Consider the following 19,205-nt stretch of genomic DNA (forward strand, 5'->3'; position numbering starts at 1 on the left):
TGGTTGCATAGCCATATCCTCAGTCACATTGTGAATGAGCACATCGTTTGAATTAAACGTATTCCTCATGTTGCCAAATCGCAGGTGAAAAATCTTCTTTTGTCCAATAAGCCTGAGAAACTCGTTTGGTAGTTGTCATTGCTCACCAGTATTCATTACCAGGTATTTGCAGGGCTTGCCAAAAAGTTTCTTGCCACATTTACCGAATTATTAAAGCATTCATTTGTTTCATCTTTGAGAATGAGATTGACTCAATACGTAAAAGAGTAGAATGAAAATAAATTACACACATGTAGTAATATAACAATCGTAAGTAACCAAATAGGCCAAATAGCCAAAATAGTCCCTAAGATTTGCATAACACATCACTTTGGTCTTTGAGATTTCAAATCAATAGAAGTGGTCCCTGAGATTGTTCACCATCATCGTTTTGGTCATTCCATTAAAAACTCCGTTAAGTGTCCAGGAGCTCTTGGTTGGAAGTGTGGGCAATTTCAAAGCTTTCGTAACTCAATCGTTTCTTAACCAAATTCAATCCATAATACATCAAAATGGAGATAGCAAAGTGTATAATAAGATTATACCTATTTGGAAGCTCAATGGTTGCCAAAGATGGCCGAAAAATAGTATGAAATGTGACTAGTCCGTGGGAAAACTGGAAAACTCGCCGAGAACTGGGTAAACTTTAAACGTTCATAACTTCTTCAATACTTAACGAAATCAAGTGATTCAAAACAAAAATCATACTTCTCAACGAGACAAAGAGATTGGTACCTTTTTAGACGGCCAAACCACGATGAATTAGCAATAAAAAAAGGTACCATTCTTTTCATCTGGTTGGGATGCTTTTGGCAAATAAGTTGGCTAGTGGTTAAATAATTGTGCATCTGTTTTACATAGTTTGGGCAAGCACTGTACCACCAATCAAAGTGCATGTCAAAACGTTTAATAGATGCTTTGCATAGAAATGTATCTCCTGTAATATGTTTTTTTAATACATTTGTAACAGTCAGAATAACAACATAATTAGTTTTGTTGAAAATGGTAAACTTGAATCGTGAGATTTTGATACCTTGTGCAACTATGGATCCAAAATCGCCAATTCATCAATCGTAACCCTTCTAGCAGTTTGCAAAATTGCAGCTTCATTTGCTTCTTTTGAAAGGGGGGAGCACTTTCAAAGGTTCTTTGCAATCAAAAAACCTGTAGGCATCAAAACATTTAATGAGTTTAACAATTAAAAAAAAAAATACCATTCTTTACAAAAATAACCAACAGCGTTTTTTTGTTTTAACAATGAGAAATAAACTCACATTGACTTCTACGCATTCACTTCGGGGATGTCTGGATCAATAAAAAAAAGGGACGACTAGTACTGTTCAAAACAATCTTATCTGCACATTGGAATGATAGTGTAGAAAACAAAGAGAAATTATTAATAAAGGTGGCTGATTACATTTTGTGACAAAAAATACACAATAGAGATAATCGATAATATGCAAATACTCAATTGTTTAAAAAGTTTTCACAAAATGGTGGCACAATGAACTTTATGATGTGGTACATTTCAGACCAACTAACTCATTCCTAACACAATATTCATTGTTTTCTAACTGTTAATGAAAAACCAATCCTGATATCTACTTAACAGACATGGTTGAATAAAATAGAAAAAAAAGTAAGAAAGTGATTAGCACAAGTCAGTAATGACTGATATATTAAGATACTTGTAAATTAATTAACAAAGAAGAAGGAAAATATATAATGACAAATCAGATCAAAGACAGATAATAAAATTGCAGAATGATATTACATTCAAAGAATTTAAACAAAACAACATTTGCACATATGAAAATAAACAGTGAAAAATAAGTTTTTAAGAAAACAAAATACCCAAGTAGAGCTTCATTTTCAGACTTCTGAAAACAACAACAACTAGCAAAGAAAACGCATCTGTTGACAAAGAAGAAAACTCTTCTTCAACGTCTGCCCACAATGTGACCATCAGTTGTTCTTTCATGTTGACAAAGGGAACGACAAATAAATTCATCACTTTTTGCAGCAAATTGACCGATATTGAAAACAACTGCACACAACATCCATACGAAACAGAAAATAACCTTATATTTTCAATACGGACATCACACTTGTGTGCAATCCTCTGATTAATCTGTTTGGGTTCGAGAGGTTGTATAACGCTTATAGGACCAATGACATCTTATTATTTAAAACATAAATTGAGGCAGATCGTTAAAAGACCATTTTGGAAAACAAATATAAACACACTTTAACCCATGCATACATACATATTAACAGTACCTGTGAAAATGTCAGCCCTGTTCAAGCGAGGATACAATGTGTTATACTCTTGAAGAAAAAATCGTTGGTGAAGGATATGCGGGAATACAGTCACTAATTTTTGAAATACTATTTTCGAGCTGAACAAAACCTGGGTTTCATGTAGCACTACCCTGTATTGTCCCCTAATTCTTATAGTCCGAAAATCAATTATTTCATAGCATCCACCTGCTTCAATTTTGGAAGCCACAAATGTATATCCCTCCACTGCATGTTGCTTCACATTGTATCAATTAAATTGTTACCACAACGAAACCAAACAGTTAAATTATTTCAAGCAAGATGGAAAGAAAAATCCAAGGCTGTACAAAAATTTGAGAGAAAAAACACCACTTGTTAAACATAGTGAAGAAGTCGAAAAACTGAGAAAAAAAAACAAAGAGAGAAAACAGACGGTCAATGCACACATTTCGCTAACCATAAGACAACTAATTTAATCATGAGACATGTAAAAAACTATCCCAACACGAACATTATTTGCTAAGTTAATTGTCATTGTTTGTACTTTTTATTAAACTAATCAAACAATTATTTCTCACTGCTTCATCAACCAATATACAATGCGGGGCAGTGTACTTCTAAACAGTTCTTAGAATCGTCGATTTCCAAATTCTGTATATCCGAACTTTGATTTTGTCTGCCTTTGTGTATGGTCTTAATTAATCAATAGGAGTTGGACGGATGTTCTCCATTTATCCTATGAATAAAAAATTGTAACGACACACTAGAAATTCCCATAAAACCACAGAAAAAAAAAACAATAAAAGTTATAAACGACTCCAGAAGCTACAAATAGAAAATAACAACCCAAACACATAACCAAAACAGCTAACATGATGGCCAAAAAAGGGAAAAATTTAAAGCAAACGATGTAAAAAAGTGGAAAAAAATTCAAACAAAAGATGCAGATGACACCTATTCAATAGCTACATAAGAATTGAATAAATTGAACACCTTCAAATGTAATATACAACACAAAACACATAGGTGGATTGCAGATCCCTCCAATCACACCGACAAATAACAAACAATTTTCATGAAAACAATGGGATACCTTGGTTTTAACATCAACATCAATACTTACATGCAAAAGATTACGAAATGTTGGGCTATTTACATGCAAAATATGTTAATAAATATTGTCATTTACATTGATAAAATATGACAAAAATTGTTCAACGGAACAAAAAAAGTTCCCCACAGTACTCTTGATTGTCAAGAAAGTAGTTTAAACCAATCGAAAGACCTAAATTCTTTCAAAGTTCCATGTGTATGTAGTTTCTCTAAATCAACTAGCTTCTCCATTCCAAACTATCCAACAAATATTTGACAACAATACAACCAATCACCAACAAACATTTTAAACCCATCCAAGAACAAAACCCCTTCAGATTTCCATGTGTATTAATGATTTTTAGCTAAATTATTTGGATATGGGAGAGACACATAGCATAGGAACCAAAGAAGACCTGCAAAAGCAAGTTAAGAGATCATTGTATCACAAAAGCAAATTACATAATAAAATTAAGAGAGCATAACAGAATAACCAAAGTCTCTCTGTCTCTCTCTCTCTAACTTTCTGAAAACCTCTAGCAAGCAGCCATGGAAAATGTTGCCGATTTTGAGTAAAAGACATGGTCATTAAGAAATACGACCTAAAACCCCTAAAAGCCTCTTTGATTTCTCAATTTAGACAATCAAACACAAAAACACAAAAATCGTTTCTCTCTTCCCAGTTTAGTCTCTCATCTTCCTGTGACCCCTAACAAAATAACCAAACTCTCTATCTTGCTCCAACTTTATGAAAACCTCTAGCAAGCAGCCATGGATGATGTTGTTGATTATGAGTACAAGACATGGTCATTAAGAAATACAACCTGAAACCCCTGAAAGCCTTTTTGATTTCTCAATTTTTGACAAACCCCTATCTAAATTTTCCATTTTCTCCCCTAGTTCAAAAACTGAAACTTGAGACCTCTTTCCCCACAGGCAGCGACTCCTCCTAGAGCTTAAAACGCAAAAATTACCCAAACAAACATCAAAAAATTTAAACCACGAACCAAAAAACCAACAAAGTCTAGATCTCTCTAAACACAACAGAAAAAAAAACTCGTTTTGCAAACTAACACAAAAATCTACAAACGAAGATAAAAATGCAAAGAAAATCACATACCATAGAGTTGTCTGACGAAGGAAATAGCTGTGAAGCAAGAAAAGCATAGTTGAGAAGACAAAAACACAAAAGTGCGGCAAAGGGAAGTAGACAATAGAGAACAAAAGGAAAAACAAACGGAGAGCGACAGAGAAGTGGGAACGGGAATAAGAAAGCAAGCAAAATGAAAAGGAACCAAAATAAAGCCCAAAAAGAACACAACACGATGACCAACACGTGGCACTGTCAGTTCTCACCTTCTCCCTGCAACACATGACACAATCATAAACCATAAAAAAGGCGAAGGGCATTTCAGCCAGCTGAAAACAACCTACCTAGCGGGGGTAAAAATGACATTCAACTGTAGAAAACCAAGTCAGCAGCGCCAAAACCCCAAACAAATCAAGGACATTTTTGCCTTTTCACTATTGCTAAACTGTGCCCGGCTCAATCGCTTTTAATATGTATAATATTGCAGCTAGGTGTAATAAAGTGAGAATTTTTTTATACAATATATTTACGTTAAGTATTGGCGAAATAAATTTAAAAATATAATAAGAAGCTTAAAAGTAAACAAAATATGAAAAAGGATAACTCATGGAGATTTGTGTTTTTTTTACATCAAACTAATATATGCCCACACAAAGTGTGAAATTTTTTGTTTTTGTTTTTAAAATTGAAGAAGAGAGGAAGAGAATAAGAGAGAACGTGAGAGTGGGGAGAAAGAGAAGTTTATTTATTTATTTATTTTTTAAATAAAGATATTAAAATCACTTATAAGTGATGCTTAAACAAAAAACTAGCAAAATTTTGTTTTATGAAATTACATTACTGTCCTTAATTTTTGCTGTTGTGATAGAATATTAAATAATCTTTTTACCTTCTCTTGATTGACAAAGAGGATTATATTAATATATAGTTTAGATTAATCTGAACTATCCAGAAAGGAACTCAAAACTGGATACAAATGAGAGAGCACAATACCACATAACAAAGGACACTTTATACTTAAGCCTAATTTAGTTTAACAAAACTTTTTCTATATTGAAATAAAACAATGTATTTACATTAACGGGTAAATAATTTAGATCGTAATATTAAATGACTGACTAAAACAAAGTTATAAGCATTTCAGGGTTATCAAAACACTTGTTAGATGCACTTGAATTTTTAATAGGACTTCAACGTGATTATAATGAAAATACTTTTACAAGTTTTACTAGAAGCACTTTTGAAATAACTGAAAACATTTTTCATAGAAATATTTTTGGAATCAATACTTAGTAAAAAAGCAAGTAAAACCTAAAAACGCTTTCACAAAAAGTAATTTCAATCATTTTAAAAATACTTCCAAACAACTATTTTTTTTTTCCTGTAGACAAGCATTCTCAAATGAAAAACAAAAAACAAAAAACAAAAAACAAAAGAAATTACCTCTACTTTTGCTTTGTGTTTTTATTATGTTACCAAAAAAAGTTACCTCTAATTTTGTTTTGTGTTTTTATTATTTTTAGATCAAAATTTGAAATACAGCTTCTTGGTACGCTTCGTCTTCATCTCCACCCAGATCCCTGTGTTGTCTCCTATTCTCCCAGAAATCAGCAACCATACTCACAACGATGATGGGAAGGAGATGTAGGGTTTGGTGGCCAAAGCAACTCTCATTGAGGAAACCATCGTCATCATCCTCCAATTTCTTGCTTGGTTGGTTCGTTTCTTCCTCTCCGTCTTCTCTCGACGTCGTCGTCGCTTTCGCCTGCAATGGGCTTGCGCTTTCTGGTATCCAATCAACCCTCCAGGTACATAAACGTCATCAAATAATCAATGCGAATCAGATTTCGATAATTTATATCTGCAATTTATGTGGTTTGGTTTCAATCTGCTTCTTTGTTGATTGAATTTTGGGATGCAATGAATTTTTGCTTATTTTGTAGGGTTTGGGAAATTGGTACATTGAAATCATATATTGTTTTCAGGGAATTCTTCGCGACACGAATGGAAGGATGCCTGTGTTGCTTCAGGATAAGTCTATGATGTGTGTATTGGGTCAAATTTTTGAGGACCAAATAGAAGAAGATCAATCTCTTTCTTCTTGTAGGTGCCACAAGCTCAGTGGATCAGTAGGACAATGTAGGGAAAATTTCAAGGGAAATGGTTATTGGATTCGGATGTTATGTGATCCTCAAGAACATATTGGAAAGGACATTACTTGGATTCCTAAACTGCATCACGTTCACTGGAATGGGAAGTTCGTGTCTCGATGTGATGTCCACGTATGTAAGTCGTGAATGCTTCAATGGCATGTGTCGGACTTAATTTAACTGCTATCTTTTATAGTTGATCATCATGTTTATTTTTTGGTGATTAATATCCTGTTTTTGATTTGATCAAATTTAGCTAATATTATATGAGACTCCTACCTATGGTGCCCACCATTTCTCATTACATCCTTGGAATTCATTTGAGCAAGTGAGTGCGCCTATGAGAAAACCCAAATGGGTTGATGAACTTCACCAAAAGCAACCACTCCTTGATTTGGTAAGAGTATTGTAAGAATTCTTTTGTAGATTAGGACTTTTCTTTGTTAATACACTGATATGCTATTTATATTCTTTAAATGCAGGATACAGTCATTCTGGCAATTAATAGCTCCGCTACCGCTGAAATTGTTTTTGAAAAATGCATAGGTCCCAAGACGTCTTTTGTGTGCTTTTCTACTGTTTACATGTATCTATTCACACATTCAGCCTCTCAACTACTTTTCCTTTTTATGCCCGGCATTATCTGCAGTATTTAAATGCCCATTATGTGGCTTTTCAGGTTTCTGGGCTTCGCATGGCAACTATTCGCCATGTCTGTGGCTTCAATATCCACTTTATTCTATGTTGTTCTTCAGTTTCTCTATAGCCTTCTGAATTATGCATCAGACTCATGGATAAACCTTATATTAGTAAAGGTATTCAGCAGCTCAAGGATAAATATCAAAATCCGTGGTTCTCAGATCTTGTATTGGCCAATCTTTCTTCAATATAATGGAATGAGGTAAGACGAAAATTTTAACTGCAAATATGGAATATGTTTTGAATCCTGTGGAGTTGTCTGACTGATAAGTTGGGCATTAAATTCCCTTTCATTTGCATTCTAATTTTGGATAAAATTTATAAATCCAAACATGTTATTAGATTTCGCTTCAGTTTGGTTTATAAGAAATTTTTCCTATTTATAAATTTTCTACCCTGCAAGTGTTCAGGGTTTTTTATCTGTACTTTGTTGACTGAAATTTAGGTTTGTTTAAGACCATGATTGACCCGTTTACCTGATCTCTTCCATCAACTACTTTACTGCATTGACAATAACCCTTTCAACTTCTCTTGTGTTACATGTAACCTTTTATATCCAATAGACATTTACTGAAGAGTTTGTTTCGTATTTTTCATCACCATTCTTGTGTTCCGTCGCCGTTTCTTTCTTTCTTTCTGGTAGTTCCATCGCCATGACTTAAGAAAAGACATGGAGCTAGAGGATGACTTGGTGCAAAACTGAGCGCGGTGGTGTTCTAGGATTCATATAGCTAACTTCACTTAGTAGGATAAGACTTTGTTGTTGTTGTGGTAGTAGGCTCCTCTTATTTCTTTCCTGAATAAACTGCAATTATTTCATCACCTTATTCTGGATTTGCAAGGTCACTATCAAGTGTGGAATACGCGGAGAAAGCTGCATTGCATAAGCATTCCATGTGGTCAAGTTTAGCTGTTGATGTACTTCTGGGAAACTTGTTTGGTTTGGTACTGTTGTATCATGCAGAATCTGCTTGCATATGGATATTAAAATTTTCCAGTGACATTACAAATGAGTTATTGCGCTCAGGCTGTGTGTGGTTGATGGGGGTACCTGCAGGTTTTAAGTTAAACAATGAATTGGCAGAAGTTCTTGGGATGATTTCTTTAACTGCTATCCAGATTTGGTCTACCATTTGGATCTTTTTGGTGTCCCACTTTCTTTATTTCATTAGAGGACTTGCCATATCAGGAATCATTTTGGGGTCACTATACCTGCTGCTTTGATAATCGACTTGATTGCACTAGCAACGTTGCATGTGTCTACTCTTCATTGGTTGATATCGCTTTTATATTCAACTCAGATACAGGCATTAGCAGCTCTGTGGCGCCTTTTCAGGTATTATTTTGTGATGTCTTGTTCTTCCTTTTTCAGTTTTTAAAACTTCACATGACACCAGCTGCAGTAACAAAATACAGGCCGTTTTTACTTTTTTTGGTTATTGTATACATGCGATAGGGTCATTTTTCTAACCAACCTATTTTCTATCCCTTAAGACATGTCATATGCTTATTCAGGACCTGCTGGTTGGACTTGTAGGTCTTTAATACATAGTTCTTCAGTCAAATTACACTTGTAGTTCCTGCAGTTTTGCTCATTTTGCAATTCCCTGTACTTGAAATATGTTTTAATTGAACACTGGTATTTTGATTACATTTGCAATCCAGGACTAAATGTAGATCAGTCTGGCAACGTGAAAATTATATGATACGTATGTTTAGAGACATCTACCTCCTTGCCACATCACCACTCCGTTAATTTATTAGATGCAGTTGTTTTGTCCTCAATTTGCAAATGTAGCAAAGGGATAGGCATGAAATTGAAAAGATTTAGAAGCACAGGGATTTATGTGGAAAGCAGGCTAAACTACAAGGAAAGTGTGACTTGACCTGGTTCTGCTATTAGCCAACCTTCTAATAAAGAGGCACCTCTGTTCCTGATTACTGTCGTTATGGAACTTTACTCGTTGGTTTAACCTTGACCTTTTTATTTGTCTAGCTAGTTGCTACTGTGCTTTTATATGCGGATTTGATTGTACGGTAGTATTAGATTTTCCATATATGCAGCTGCCATCTGCAATAAGAATGCCCATAATACTAAAAAATGAAATTGGAAACCCCGTAACAATTGTGCTTTGAAGCATAATATATGTTTTTATGTATGCAGTCAAATTTTACCACAGTACTATCTCTTGCATCAGTCCGACAGCATGTTACTTTCAAGTGCATTGCATTTAGGCGCTTTACTCTGTTCGCACTTTATTACAACATATCGACCTAGTTACTTTCAAGTGCATTGCATTTAGGCGCTTTACTCTGTTCGCACTTTATTACAACATATCGACCTAACAACTAGCGTGCACTCAAAACTGCAGTCACTTTATTAATATCACCTCTTGGTTCCCGTAACTAAGATGTTAAATATTTGGATCCGCTAACTTTGTGTACGTTTCCCTTTATAATAAAAGTATGCGTAACATCCTGTTTCTAGAAGAGATTGCTGTGCTTTTTATATCTATTTATCTGTTGATATACTCATATATGTATGTAATAACGTCTGTATGTGTTCTGAGAAAAGCTCCCTTTTTATCGCGCACCTGGCCAAAATTCAATTATAAATTTAGAATTTCAATTGTATATAGCTGAAGGTAAGTAAAATATGTCCTTTATCAGTAATTGTTTTGCTGTTTTACTGCATCTAGGTGCTCATGTACTTACTGGATGTTTTTCAGGGGCCGAAAGTGGAATCCTCTTCGTCAGAGATTAGATAGCTATGACTACACTGTCAAGCAACACATCGTTGGATCTCTTCTGTTCACACCACTCCTACTTCTATTACCGACAACTTCTGTTTTTTACATCTTTTTTACCATTATGAACACAACTATCAGCCTTATGTGTATACTGATTGAAGTCACTATATCTTTCATTCATGCCACACCATATATCAAAATTTTCCTTTGGTTGGTGAGGCCGAGAAGATTTCCATCAGGTATATGGTTTGAAATTGTATCTGTTTGGAGTGGTGGAATTGATTCTCCTAGGGATATTAATTCACTGTCAGAGAAACTGCAGCCCGGAAGGGCCTCACCGGAGAAAAATCATCTGTGGTGGTTTCATTTCTTCATAGTAACTTCTTGACTGTAGGTGAGAGCTTGATCTTTGTTTAGTGCATTAGTGATATTTCTGTAGTTTGCTGTATATTAAGTCTGAAAGTTTCACATGTTAATTACTCGGGCTTGGCTTTTCTCGTAACTATATTGATGGAATATATATACCAGGACAAATAGTCATGCCTCACTACAAGAAGGTTCTTTCTGGGAAACCTCGGACATTGGTTGCCACTGCAGCTTATGGAGTACTCACTGGCAGACGGTGAGTTGAAAATTGAATTCAAATTTGATCGTTTTCATGGCTGTTTTAATTTTAAATTTTTAATAAATTGATTCCAGGATTCCATCTTCAATTGGAACTGATCTTCCAAAATTTCCGTGGATGCTGATCTCCTACAAAGAGTATTGGCGTCTCTGCCGCGATTCAGTTCTTCTATGCTATAGAGCGTGACATGTAGCCAGTCTTGCTGCTGCCAGTTAACACCTAACTGAACCTAACCTGAAATTTTGTTCTCCCATGTAAACCAATTTTTCTGTTCATTGATTTGTTTAGGACCGTACAGGCAACATATCCGATTCAATTTTGAAGGATTGTAGGATGAAGGTTTTTTTTGGTAAATGAAAACCAAGTTATTTTTTAAATTTGTTATAGTTAATTCATCTGTTTCATCTAAACTGTCTGCTCTGTTGCGTAATTGACGTGATTCAAGTCTCAGGCGATCGGAAGTGTGCTCTTGGTGATAGATCCCAGTTGATTCTGACCTAAGATAATTGATAACAGGTGTGGAGGGTTCAACTGGGATGAATCGAGCTATAACACTGCTTGTCTCCTTTCAGTGGGATCGTCACCTGCAACTGCAAGTCACGGGCTGACGCCCATATGCCCGTACAAAGATAATTGATAACAGGTGTGAACGGTTCGGTCGAGAAAAAAATGTGCGGGGGAGAATTTCCATTGCACTAACATCGAGTGACAGAGCTATTGTTGGGCTTGGTTAGGCCACAATTCAGCCGGCAGAGAGCTAACTGAAAAGCAGACAGTAACGTTACCAAATGGTATTAAACTTGGAAGCTTCATGTTCTGCCTAAGTTGCAGATCTCAAGTGTAGACCAGTACTTTTGTAAGGAAGCAAAACCCACACATTTCAAAGCTATGATTGCTGCATAAAACTGAGCTGATGCCGACCTACATTTATTCTTGTTTTGTTTCCATGTGCGAAAAGCTTACTATGCTCTAAATCAAAAGATAGCTGGACGCGTGGTTAAATCTCCAATTTTTGTGTATTTTAGTTTTTGAAATTGTGAAATGACAAAAATGCCTCTTAAGGTAATTATTGACTTTTTGTCGACTTTCGTGCTTGTGATACATATGAGTGTTCTAAAAATCAGCCTAGGCGGCCGCCTAGGTGTTAGACAGCGGTTAGCCGCTCCGATTAAGGCTAAAATTTCAGAAAAATTGGAAAACTCAATTGGCAGATAGGCTGCAGTAGCCTAGGCTGGCAGGACAGTGCTTGGCGGGCTGCCGCCTTGCTGAGTTTTTATGAAAAATTGGAACGATATCTTCTGAGCTCCTAGGCAACTACAATGAAAAACAAATATGGCAGCACCCGAGAAGAGAAGAAGACGATGAATAGCCTTCTTACAAAAGAACCTAAGCCAAACAACGACGTTCCATTTGTTTTTCCGTATACAAGAACCTATGCTAAATGACGACCTCACTTATGTTTAGCCATCTCAAAAGGATATGTCAAATTCTAAATGGAATGTCACACAATCAAATTTAAAGGTAGAAAGAAGCTTCAACCGATATGTTAACCTTCATGGATTGATATATGAGTCGTTTGCTGTCAAATTTAACATATGAAAAAGTGCTGTCAATTAATTATTTAACTATTTTATTGTGGATCCCATTAATGCTACAGTTATAATTCTTGAAAAGTTATTTTAATTGATTTCTTTTTAAAAATAGGTCATACAAATATTATTTATAACAAAAAACATATGGGTTAGGCTAGCCCATTATGAGGCTAAGTTCACCCCTTCCTCTTAGTGTAGATAATATCGTTTGTGAAAAAAAAAACATATAGGTTAGAGTACAGAAAATTTGACATTGCCACATCAATTATCAGATTAACATTTGACATTTATATTTTGGAATCTCCATTAGATTTGCTCTTTTATGCTTTTAAGTCAAAAGTTATTGGACTTGTCCACCCAATATGAAAAGTCCAAAATGAACTTAATGAATCTATATGGACCTTTGGCCATTTCTAAGGTGCAGACCTTAGAAACGGACCTTGCGTGCGGACGAGAATCAGACGATCTTGATTTGCTAATCTCACGGTAGAACTGGATTGGTGTGATCTGTTGGAATTAAATTATTTTTAATTTTTTTCTTCACTATGTATCTTTTATTTGGAGAGAAGGGGGGGGGGGCTGAGAGTTCGCATGTTTAAGAAGGAAAGAGACGCAAAGTGTGAGCTGGGGCGAGGATTATATTGAAGGTGGATTGAAGCTGTGTTGTAACTGTGACCCAATCATGTTATACCTTTAATTTTTTTTTCTTCATTGGGCATCTTGTTGCCAGAGAGAAAGGGGTAGGCTGATAGTTAAGGTAATATTGGCGGGCCGAAGAGGGAAAAAGAGGCTGAGAGGGAGTTGAGCTGAAGAACCGATTTTAGTTGGATTGAAATTGCATTGTGGCAGTGACCAGGTAATCTTATACCTTTAATTTTTTTGGTTTACTAGGTCTGTTTTTTTGTCATTGAGAGAGGGAGAGATTAGGGTTGTCTTCGTCAGGAAAGAGAGGCAGAGAGAGGGAGGTGGTGAAGAATGTCAAGGTTCGATTTCATGTGAAGCTGTGCTTGTGTTGAAGTTGACAATGGTGGTTCATCCAGAAGCTGTGAAAAAACCAAGATTGTGAAGGTGACTTTTTGAAGAATTTCAGAACCTCTGGTATAACCAATTTCCATTCCATTTCGGTTTGTATAATTCTAGGATTTTACTTGGTTGAAATTGTGAAATTGGATTTTAGATACATATGTGCACCACTTGTGCTGGGTTGTGATAAGTTGTGTAGATTGGTAGCAGGTAGACATAGAAGTGTAATTCGATGGGGATGAGTTAGAAATAGACAAAATTGTGATGGAAAGAGAAGATGTACATGTGGGGGATCAATGTGGTGCAGGGAGGGTTGAATTAGTTTTCCAAAACGGTAGACGACGAGTTGAAATCGAAATTAGAAATGGAGTTTTAGTCATTGGATGAAGGGTATGCTTTTTACAACAATTATGCACTTGTAGCGGGGTTTGAGATTCATGAGCATAGTAGTAAAAAGTCCAGGTATGGTGAAAGTTGGTTAAGAAATTGTTTGTTACAAACAAGGCAAGAAGAGGGTGGATACTAATCCCATATCTAGTATGAAAGGTAGGCGGGGAGATGCTAGAACTGAGTGCAAAGGCAAAACTTGCGTTGAATAAGGGAATTGATTGTGAAACATTTGGTGTAACAGTTTTCAATGATTGACACAATCACCGTATGTCAAGTGCATCACACTTATTTAGATCACTTCGCTGAGTTTCAAAGGCAATGAAGGTGATGATTGAACAATGTGCATAAGACAATATTCCCATAAGTAAACAAGTGGGTTTGTTGGAGGTGCAAAATGGAGGAATTAGAAATATTGGTTGCACCCCAAGAATCTGTATAACGTTGAATAGCAATTACAAACTCATCTAATCGGGCATGATGCGAAAATGTTGAAGGAGCATTTTGAGGGTGAGAAAGAGAAAAATGATTTATTTTATTTCAAGATAGAGATTGATGAAGGCGGGACACTTAAGTATTCCTTTTGGGTGGATGCTAAGTCATGACGAGTTTATTGCCATTTTGGTGATGTGATTGTGTTTGACACCACTTGCAATACCAATGTGTATGTGATGATGTTTGCTAATTTGTTAGGAGTTAATAATGACGGTCAAACCATGGTATTGGGTTGTGCATTCTTGAAAAATGAAAAAACCACAATCTTTAAGTGGTTGTTTGAAGAAATGCTTAAAGCTCAACCGAGTGAGTTGCCAAAAGTCATAACTATAGATCAAGATGGAGTCATAGCAAAGGCTATTGTCAGCAAACTACCAACCACAGTTCATCAGTACTGCATATGATATTATTAATAAGTTCAATGACAAGGGTTGGGTTGAGGACATTTTCAAGGATTTGCATGCTTGCATATAAGATATTGAAAACAAAGAAGAATTTGAGGGAAGGTGGAAGATGTTGGTAAAAGAACATAAGCAGGTTAATAAAACATGGCTTAAGAACATTTATAAGTTGTGTGGAAGGTTCCAGCATTTTGTAAGCACGCTTTTTGGTCGGAATGTCAAGCAGTCAATGTGCCGAGAGTTGTCATTCTTTTTTCAAGCAATATGTGCATATGAAGCACTCTTTGATTGAATTCATCATTCTGATAAATCGAGCTCTTAGACGGCAATGTCAGAAAGAGGTGGTTGGTGACCCTAATGATGAAAACCGTGCCCCTCCATTGCAACTTTGCACCTCAATGGAAACTCAACTGGCCCAATTGTACACACGATTTATGTTCGAAATTTTTTAAGTGAGGAATTGAAGAGTTTGACTTGTTTCTTGAGGGAACAGTGGTGGGATGGCAATAAGGCATTGTACAAAGTACTTGAAAGTGTTGCGGGGTGACAAAGATGAAGAGGTTGGTGGTTGATACGATCTCGGGATATGCCAAATGCAGCTGCAAAGAGATGAAGTTTTGGGGACTTCCTTGTCGACACATATTGGTCGATTTGAGAATGGAACAAATAGAGTTGTTACCGGAATGTTACATACTGAAAAGGTGGCTTCAAACCGCCAAATCCAACACTGTGTTTGACACGGAAGGGAAAGAAGTTGGCAAACACGCCAACAATTCTACCTTGTCCAAAAGAGCTCAGTTTTCAATAGAAGCTTCAGATTTAATTGGCAAGGCTGTGGTGTCGAAGGAAGATACCCAACTTCTGTCTCGGGCTTCGAAATCCTAGGATATAAAGCTCAACTTTTTAGGTGGTGGTAATAGGGGTAGGCAAACAGGCCTTGTACTCGTGGGTTGGGGTGGGTCCATGCAGTTCGGGGCGGGTATAGGGCGGGTCCAAATATTGTAAACTCGAAACGGGGTGGGGTGGGGCGGATCCTAATATATGAGAAAATGGGCCGCCGGGCAGGACCAATTCAATTGTCCATTATATGAGATTAAATCTCCACCATGTATTTCTTAAACATTAGATTACTCTCTCTCCACCATTTTCATTCTCTCTGAGTCTCTCCGCCTCTCTCGATTCCTCGAAGACTCAAATCGAAGTATCGAACTTGTTTCTTGACTCGAATTCGCAATGGCATTGGCTGCGTAGTACTTCGTTCGTTCGTCCGTCCCTCATCTCTTTGTCTCTCCTCTGTCAACTCTATCCTCCAATTTATCGAACTTGAGGTACGACCTCGAGGTCTTTCTCTCTCCCTACTCCGACCATCACCATCATATCTTCTTAACCTCGACCACCACTCTGCTATTCTGTTCGAAGTTTTCTAAGGTATTGATTGTTAGAGATTTAGGATTTAGGGTTTTCTAGATATAGGAATTTGGAGGGTGTGGACCTAATAATTTCTAGTTATCTGATGATGGAATCGACTGATTAGTTTTCTAATTTTGAAGCTTTGCATTTTGTTTTTTTGTTTTTGTTTTTAAATGAAATTGGAATTATGAGAATTTTTAGATTTAGGGCATTGGGGATTGGTAGGCAAATATTGGGGTGGCTTAATACTGACATGTTTATCAGTATGTGTGTTCACTGTTGCAGTGTTGAGGAAGAACACTTTTTGTGATTGAAAAATTTGGAAATTTTATTTGTTTTTAACTGATTGATGAAATTGTGTATCCACAATATTGTGTTTTTGTGATTTTGATAATTGGAGAATCTGATAATTGTTGAATCTGACTGTTTGACGAAGCTGTTGATTGAATCCAACTATCTTGGAAAAAAAAATGGATTGGATCCGTCCCGATTCGGCCTGTTTTAAAAGGGTCGAGTTAGGTCTAGTTCCAAAACTCAAATTTCCTATAACTGGCCTGGCCTATCCCATTGCATTTTAAAACAATCTAGTCCAATTCCGTCAAATTTGGGCCCGGCCTGGCCTGTGCCCACTCCTAGGTGGTAACCGTGGTCGGAAAAGAAAACAAACTGAAGAGGGAGGTAGGAGTTCTCAAACCAAGGTGCTTAAAGATCCTATTCAAGTTAAAAGAAAAAGGGCGTAAAAAAACAAGTACGAAAGACAAAGTCAAAATCGGAGACGCAACGGTAGAATTGTTGGTATTATAAAATTGTTTCGTAGTTGCTCCACCCAGTAGTCTAATCCAGCAGATCTTGACGTCAATTTTGGTATTTTTTGTTATATTCGGGTATCAGAGAAATATTTCGGCATGTACATACATTTTCATATATATTATAAATAAATAATTTTTTTTTGTTTTTAATTATTGTTTATTTTAATTAAAATAATTACAAAAAAAAAATAATTAAAATATGTAATTTAATAAAATCATAAATAAAGGAAAACAAATTAAAAAAAAAAACCTTGGCGCAACAAAATACCTTCGTTGCAAATGATTAAAAGGAAGCTTTTTGTCGTGCAACACCTTGAACAACAAAAATTTCATAATTCTTGAAACCCAAATTTTATGGGACAAATTTTGTAGCATCCATGTTTACTCAATGAAAAAATTTGTCACACTGAGTCTTACCTAACGACTAGTTGTTGCTGTAAACTCAACGGGGCAACAAGCTGTCGTACCCTTTAGTTTGGTGCTACGGTACGCTTTGTTCCTCTATCTTTGAGGTGACGAACACATTATTTGTCATGGAAAGAACCTTGCGGGACGACGTCTGTGTGACAAAGTTTTCGTCGAGCCAATGTTTATGCGACTGAAATTGACTTTATGTGATGAACTTTTGTTTGTAGCAAAAACTGTTTATTGTAGTAGTGTTATGATGTGGTTAATAGTTTTGTAATTATTACCTGCCATTTTTCTACATTTGTGAAAAGACTCATCTTCACATGAAATTCTGACTTCGTCACTAAATGCACATCATATAGTGTAACACTTGGCAACATTTTTTTGGTTTTCTTCTGGATTTTTTCCTTGGATGCTGTCTAAACAACGACAACAATTCATAACTATCATACATGAATGGTTCACGAGATCAATCTAACGTAAATGATTTCAACACCATATAGTGTAACGCCTGGCAACATTTTTTTGGTTTTCTTGTGGATTTTTTCCTTGGATGCTGTCCAAGCAACGACAACAATTCATAACTATCATACGTGTATGGTTCACGAGATCAAACCAACATAACTGATTTCAACACCTAAACTCTAGTTCCCATACTGTTCATGTAGGCTCTCTCTCTCGCTCACACACACACACACACACACACACGCATACACATTTCCAACAATTAATTAAAAAACAGGAGGAAGAAGATATAGGGAGGGAGCAAACAAAATTGGTCACGGGCATTGAGTTAAGTTAGACCAATCGAAAGGGCTCTACGGTACTGGCAATGCCTTCCTGTGAGGACAAACAGAGAAGTGGGTATGAGAGGTGAGTGCATGCATGGTTGTTATATATAATAGTTTTATGTTCTTGCATGTTTCACTCTCTAACGATTCTGTTGATTTCATCAGTTGTATATATGTTGGCCATTAGAAACCGGCCTAACAGTAGCAGGGACATGTGAGGGCACATGTGTGAGGTGGCATCCTATATTCCCTATCGCTTTCACAATACCATTATCACATGCATGAGAAGAATCACTAAAACTTGAGGAAAGCAACATATACCGATCAATGATATATATCCAAGATCCTATCAGAATAAATGTAGTTTTTTTTTTCTTTCAAATATTTGATATCTTGAAACGTTTTTCACTAATATTAATAGTTGTCATGCAGTTCTAATTAATTAAGTAAACTTTTGGTCTAGTTTTTTAGGTAACTTATATGGAAAAGAAAACTTGCAACCTTACAGAATAATGTGGTTCTCAACTTTCATCACATGTGACTTGAGATCTCGTGGATTCAAAGACAATTTTTTATTTATTTTTTGTCTCTTCTCATTTCTCGGACTCATCATATAGTGTTTGCTAGTTCTCACAATAATTCTCAACTTCAAAACTTGAACATGCAATTACTTCGTGACCTCGTCTTTGTTCGGGTAATAACTAAAGCGTTTTTCTTATTTACCAAAAGAAGGCCTTTTTATATGTAAAGTAATTATTAAACTGTAAGTGGTAAGTTGGTCGTTTCTGTCAGTACGCGGTCTAGACTTTCTGCGTCTTACATGTTGAAAACAACTAAGTTGTATAACAATAATGTTGATCCCTAGAACTTACTTGCATGCATTGTGACATCCCGTTCCGAGAATATCGAATACGTGCGTGTGAAATGACTATATTGCCCCTAGTTCGTTTCGCTTACGTTTATTGGTTGTTTGATGGTGTGTTGGCATGTGTTGGGCCACATACACACACTTTCACCCTCACTGCCTCTCTCTCTCTCCCGAGTCCTCTTTCCTTCCTCTTCCTTCTGAAAACGTACGGACACACACAAATGCACTCCAACCTTAGCAGATCGAGGGAACCAAGACTACCTTCGTGCTCGTGAGGCTGAGAGGAGTCCAGTGGT

General features: G+C 36.2%; 1 protein-coding gene and 2 long non-coding RNA genes across 3 annotated transcripts; 1 reads left to right on the forward strand and 2 right to left on the reverse strand.

Annotated features, from left to right (window-relative positions):
- Positions 1-960: 960 nt before the first annotated feature.
- On the reverse strand, positions 961-4,854 carry LOC125473610. Its single transcript, XR_007255443.1, has 3 exons — positions 4,532-4,854; positions 1,314-1,394; positions 961-1,203 (listed from the first exon to the last, which is right to left on the reverse strand). It is a non-coding gene; the product is annotated as an uncharacterized LOC125473610 (long non-coding RNA).
- A 1,655-nt stretch (positions 4,855-6,509) lies between these two features.
- On the forward strand, positions 6,510-11,102 carry LOC103939282 (N-acetylglucosaminyl-phosphatidylinositol biosynthetic protein gpi1). Its single transcript, XM_048576539.1, is given in 10 exon segments — positions 6,510-6,787; positions 6,908-7,048; positions 7,134-7,237; positions 7,331-7,552; positions 8,193-8,542; positions 8,545-8,686; positions 10,080-10,449; positions 10,452-10,494; positions 10,629-10,722; positions 10,800-11,102. Coding segments are annotated over 10 exon segments (1,704 nt in total). The 5' UTR covers positions 6,510-6,661; the 3' UTR covers positions 10,912-11,102.
- Positions 9,506-10,073, reverse strand: LOC125473555. Its single transcript, XR_007255405.1, has 2 exons — positions 9,693-10,073; positions 9,506-9,624 (listed from the first exon to the last, which is right to left on the reverse strand). It is a non-coding gene; the product is annotated as an uncharacterized LOC125473555 (long non-coding RNA).
- Positions 11,103-19,205: the final 8,103 nt, after the last annotated feature.

Source organism: the organism of the source record quoted next, unplaced genomic scaffold, assembly GCF_019419815.1.
Source record: "Pyrus x bretschneideri cultivar Hongxiangsu unplaced genomic scaffold, Pyrus_bretschneideri_v1 Contig9, whole genome shotgun sequence".
Classification (NCBI taxonomy): Eukaryota; Viridiplantae; Streptophyta; class Magnoliopsida; order Rosales; family Rosaceae; genus Pyrus; species Pyrus x bretschneideri.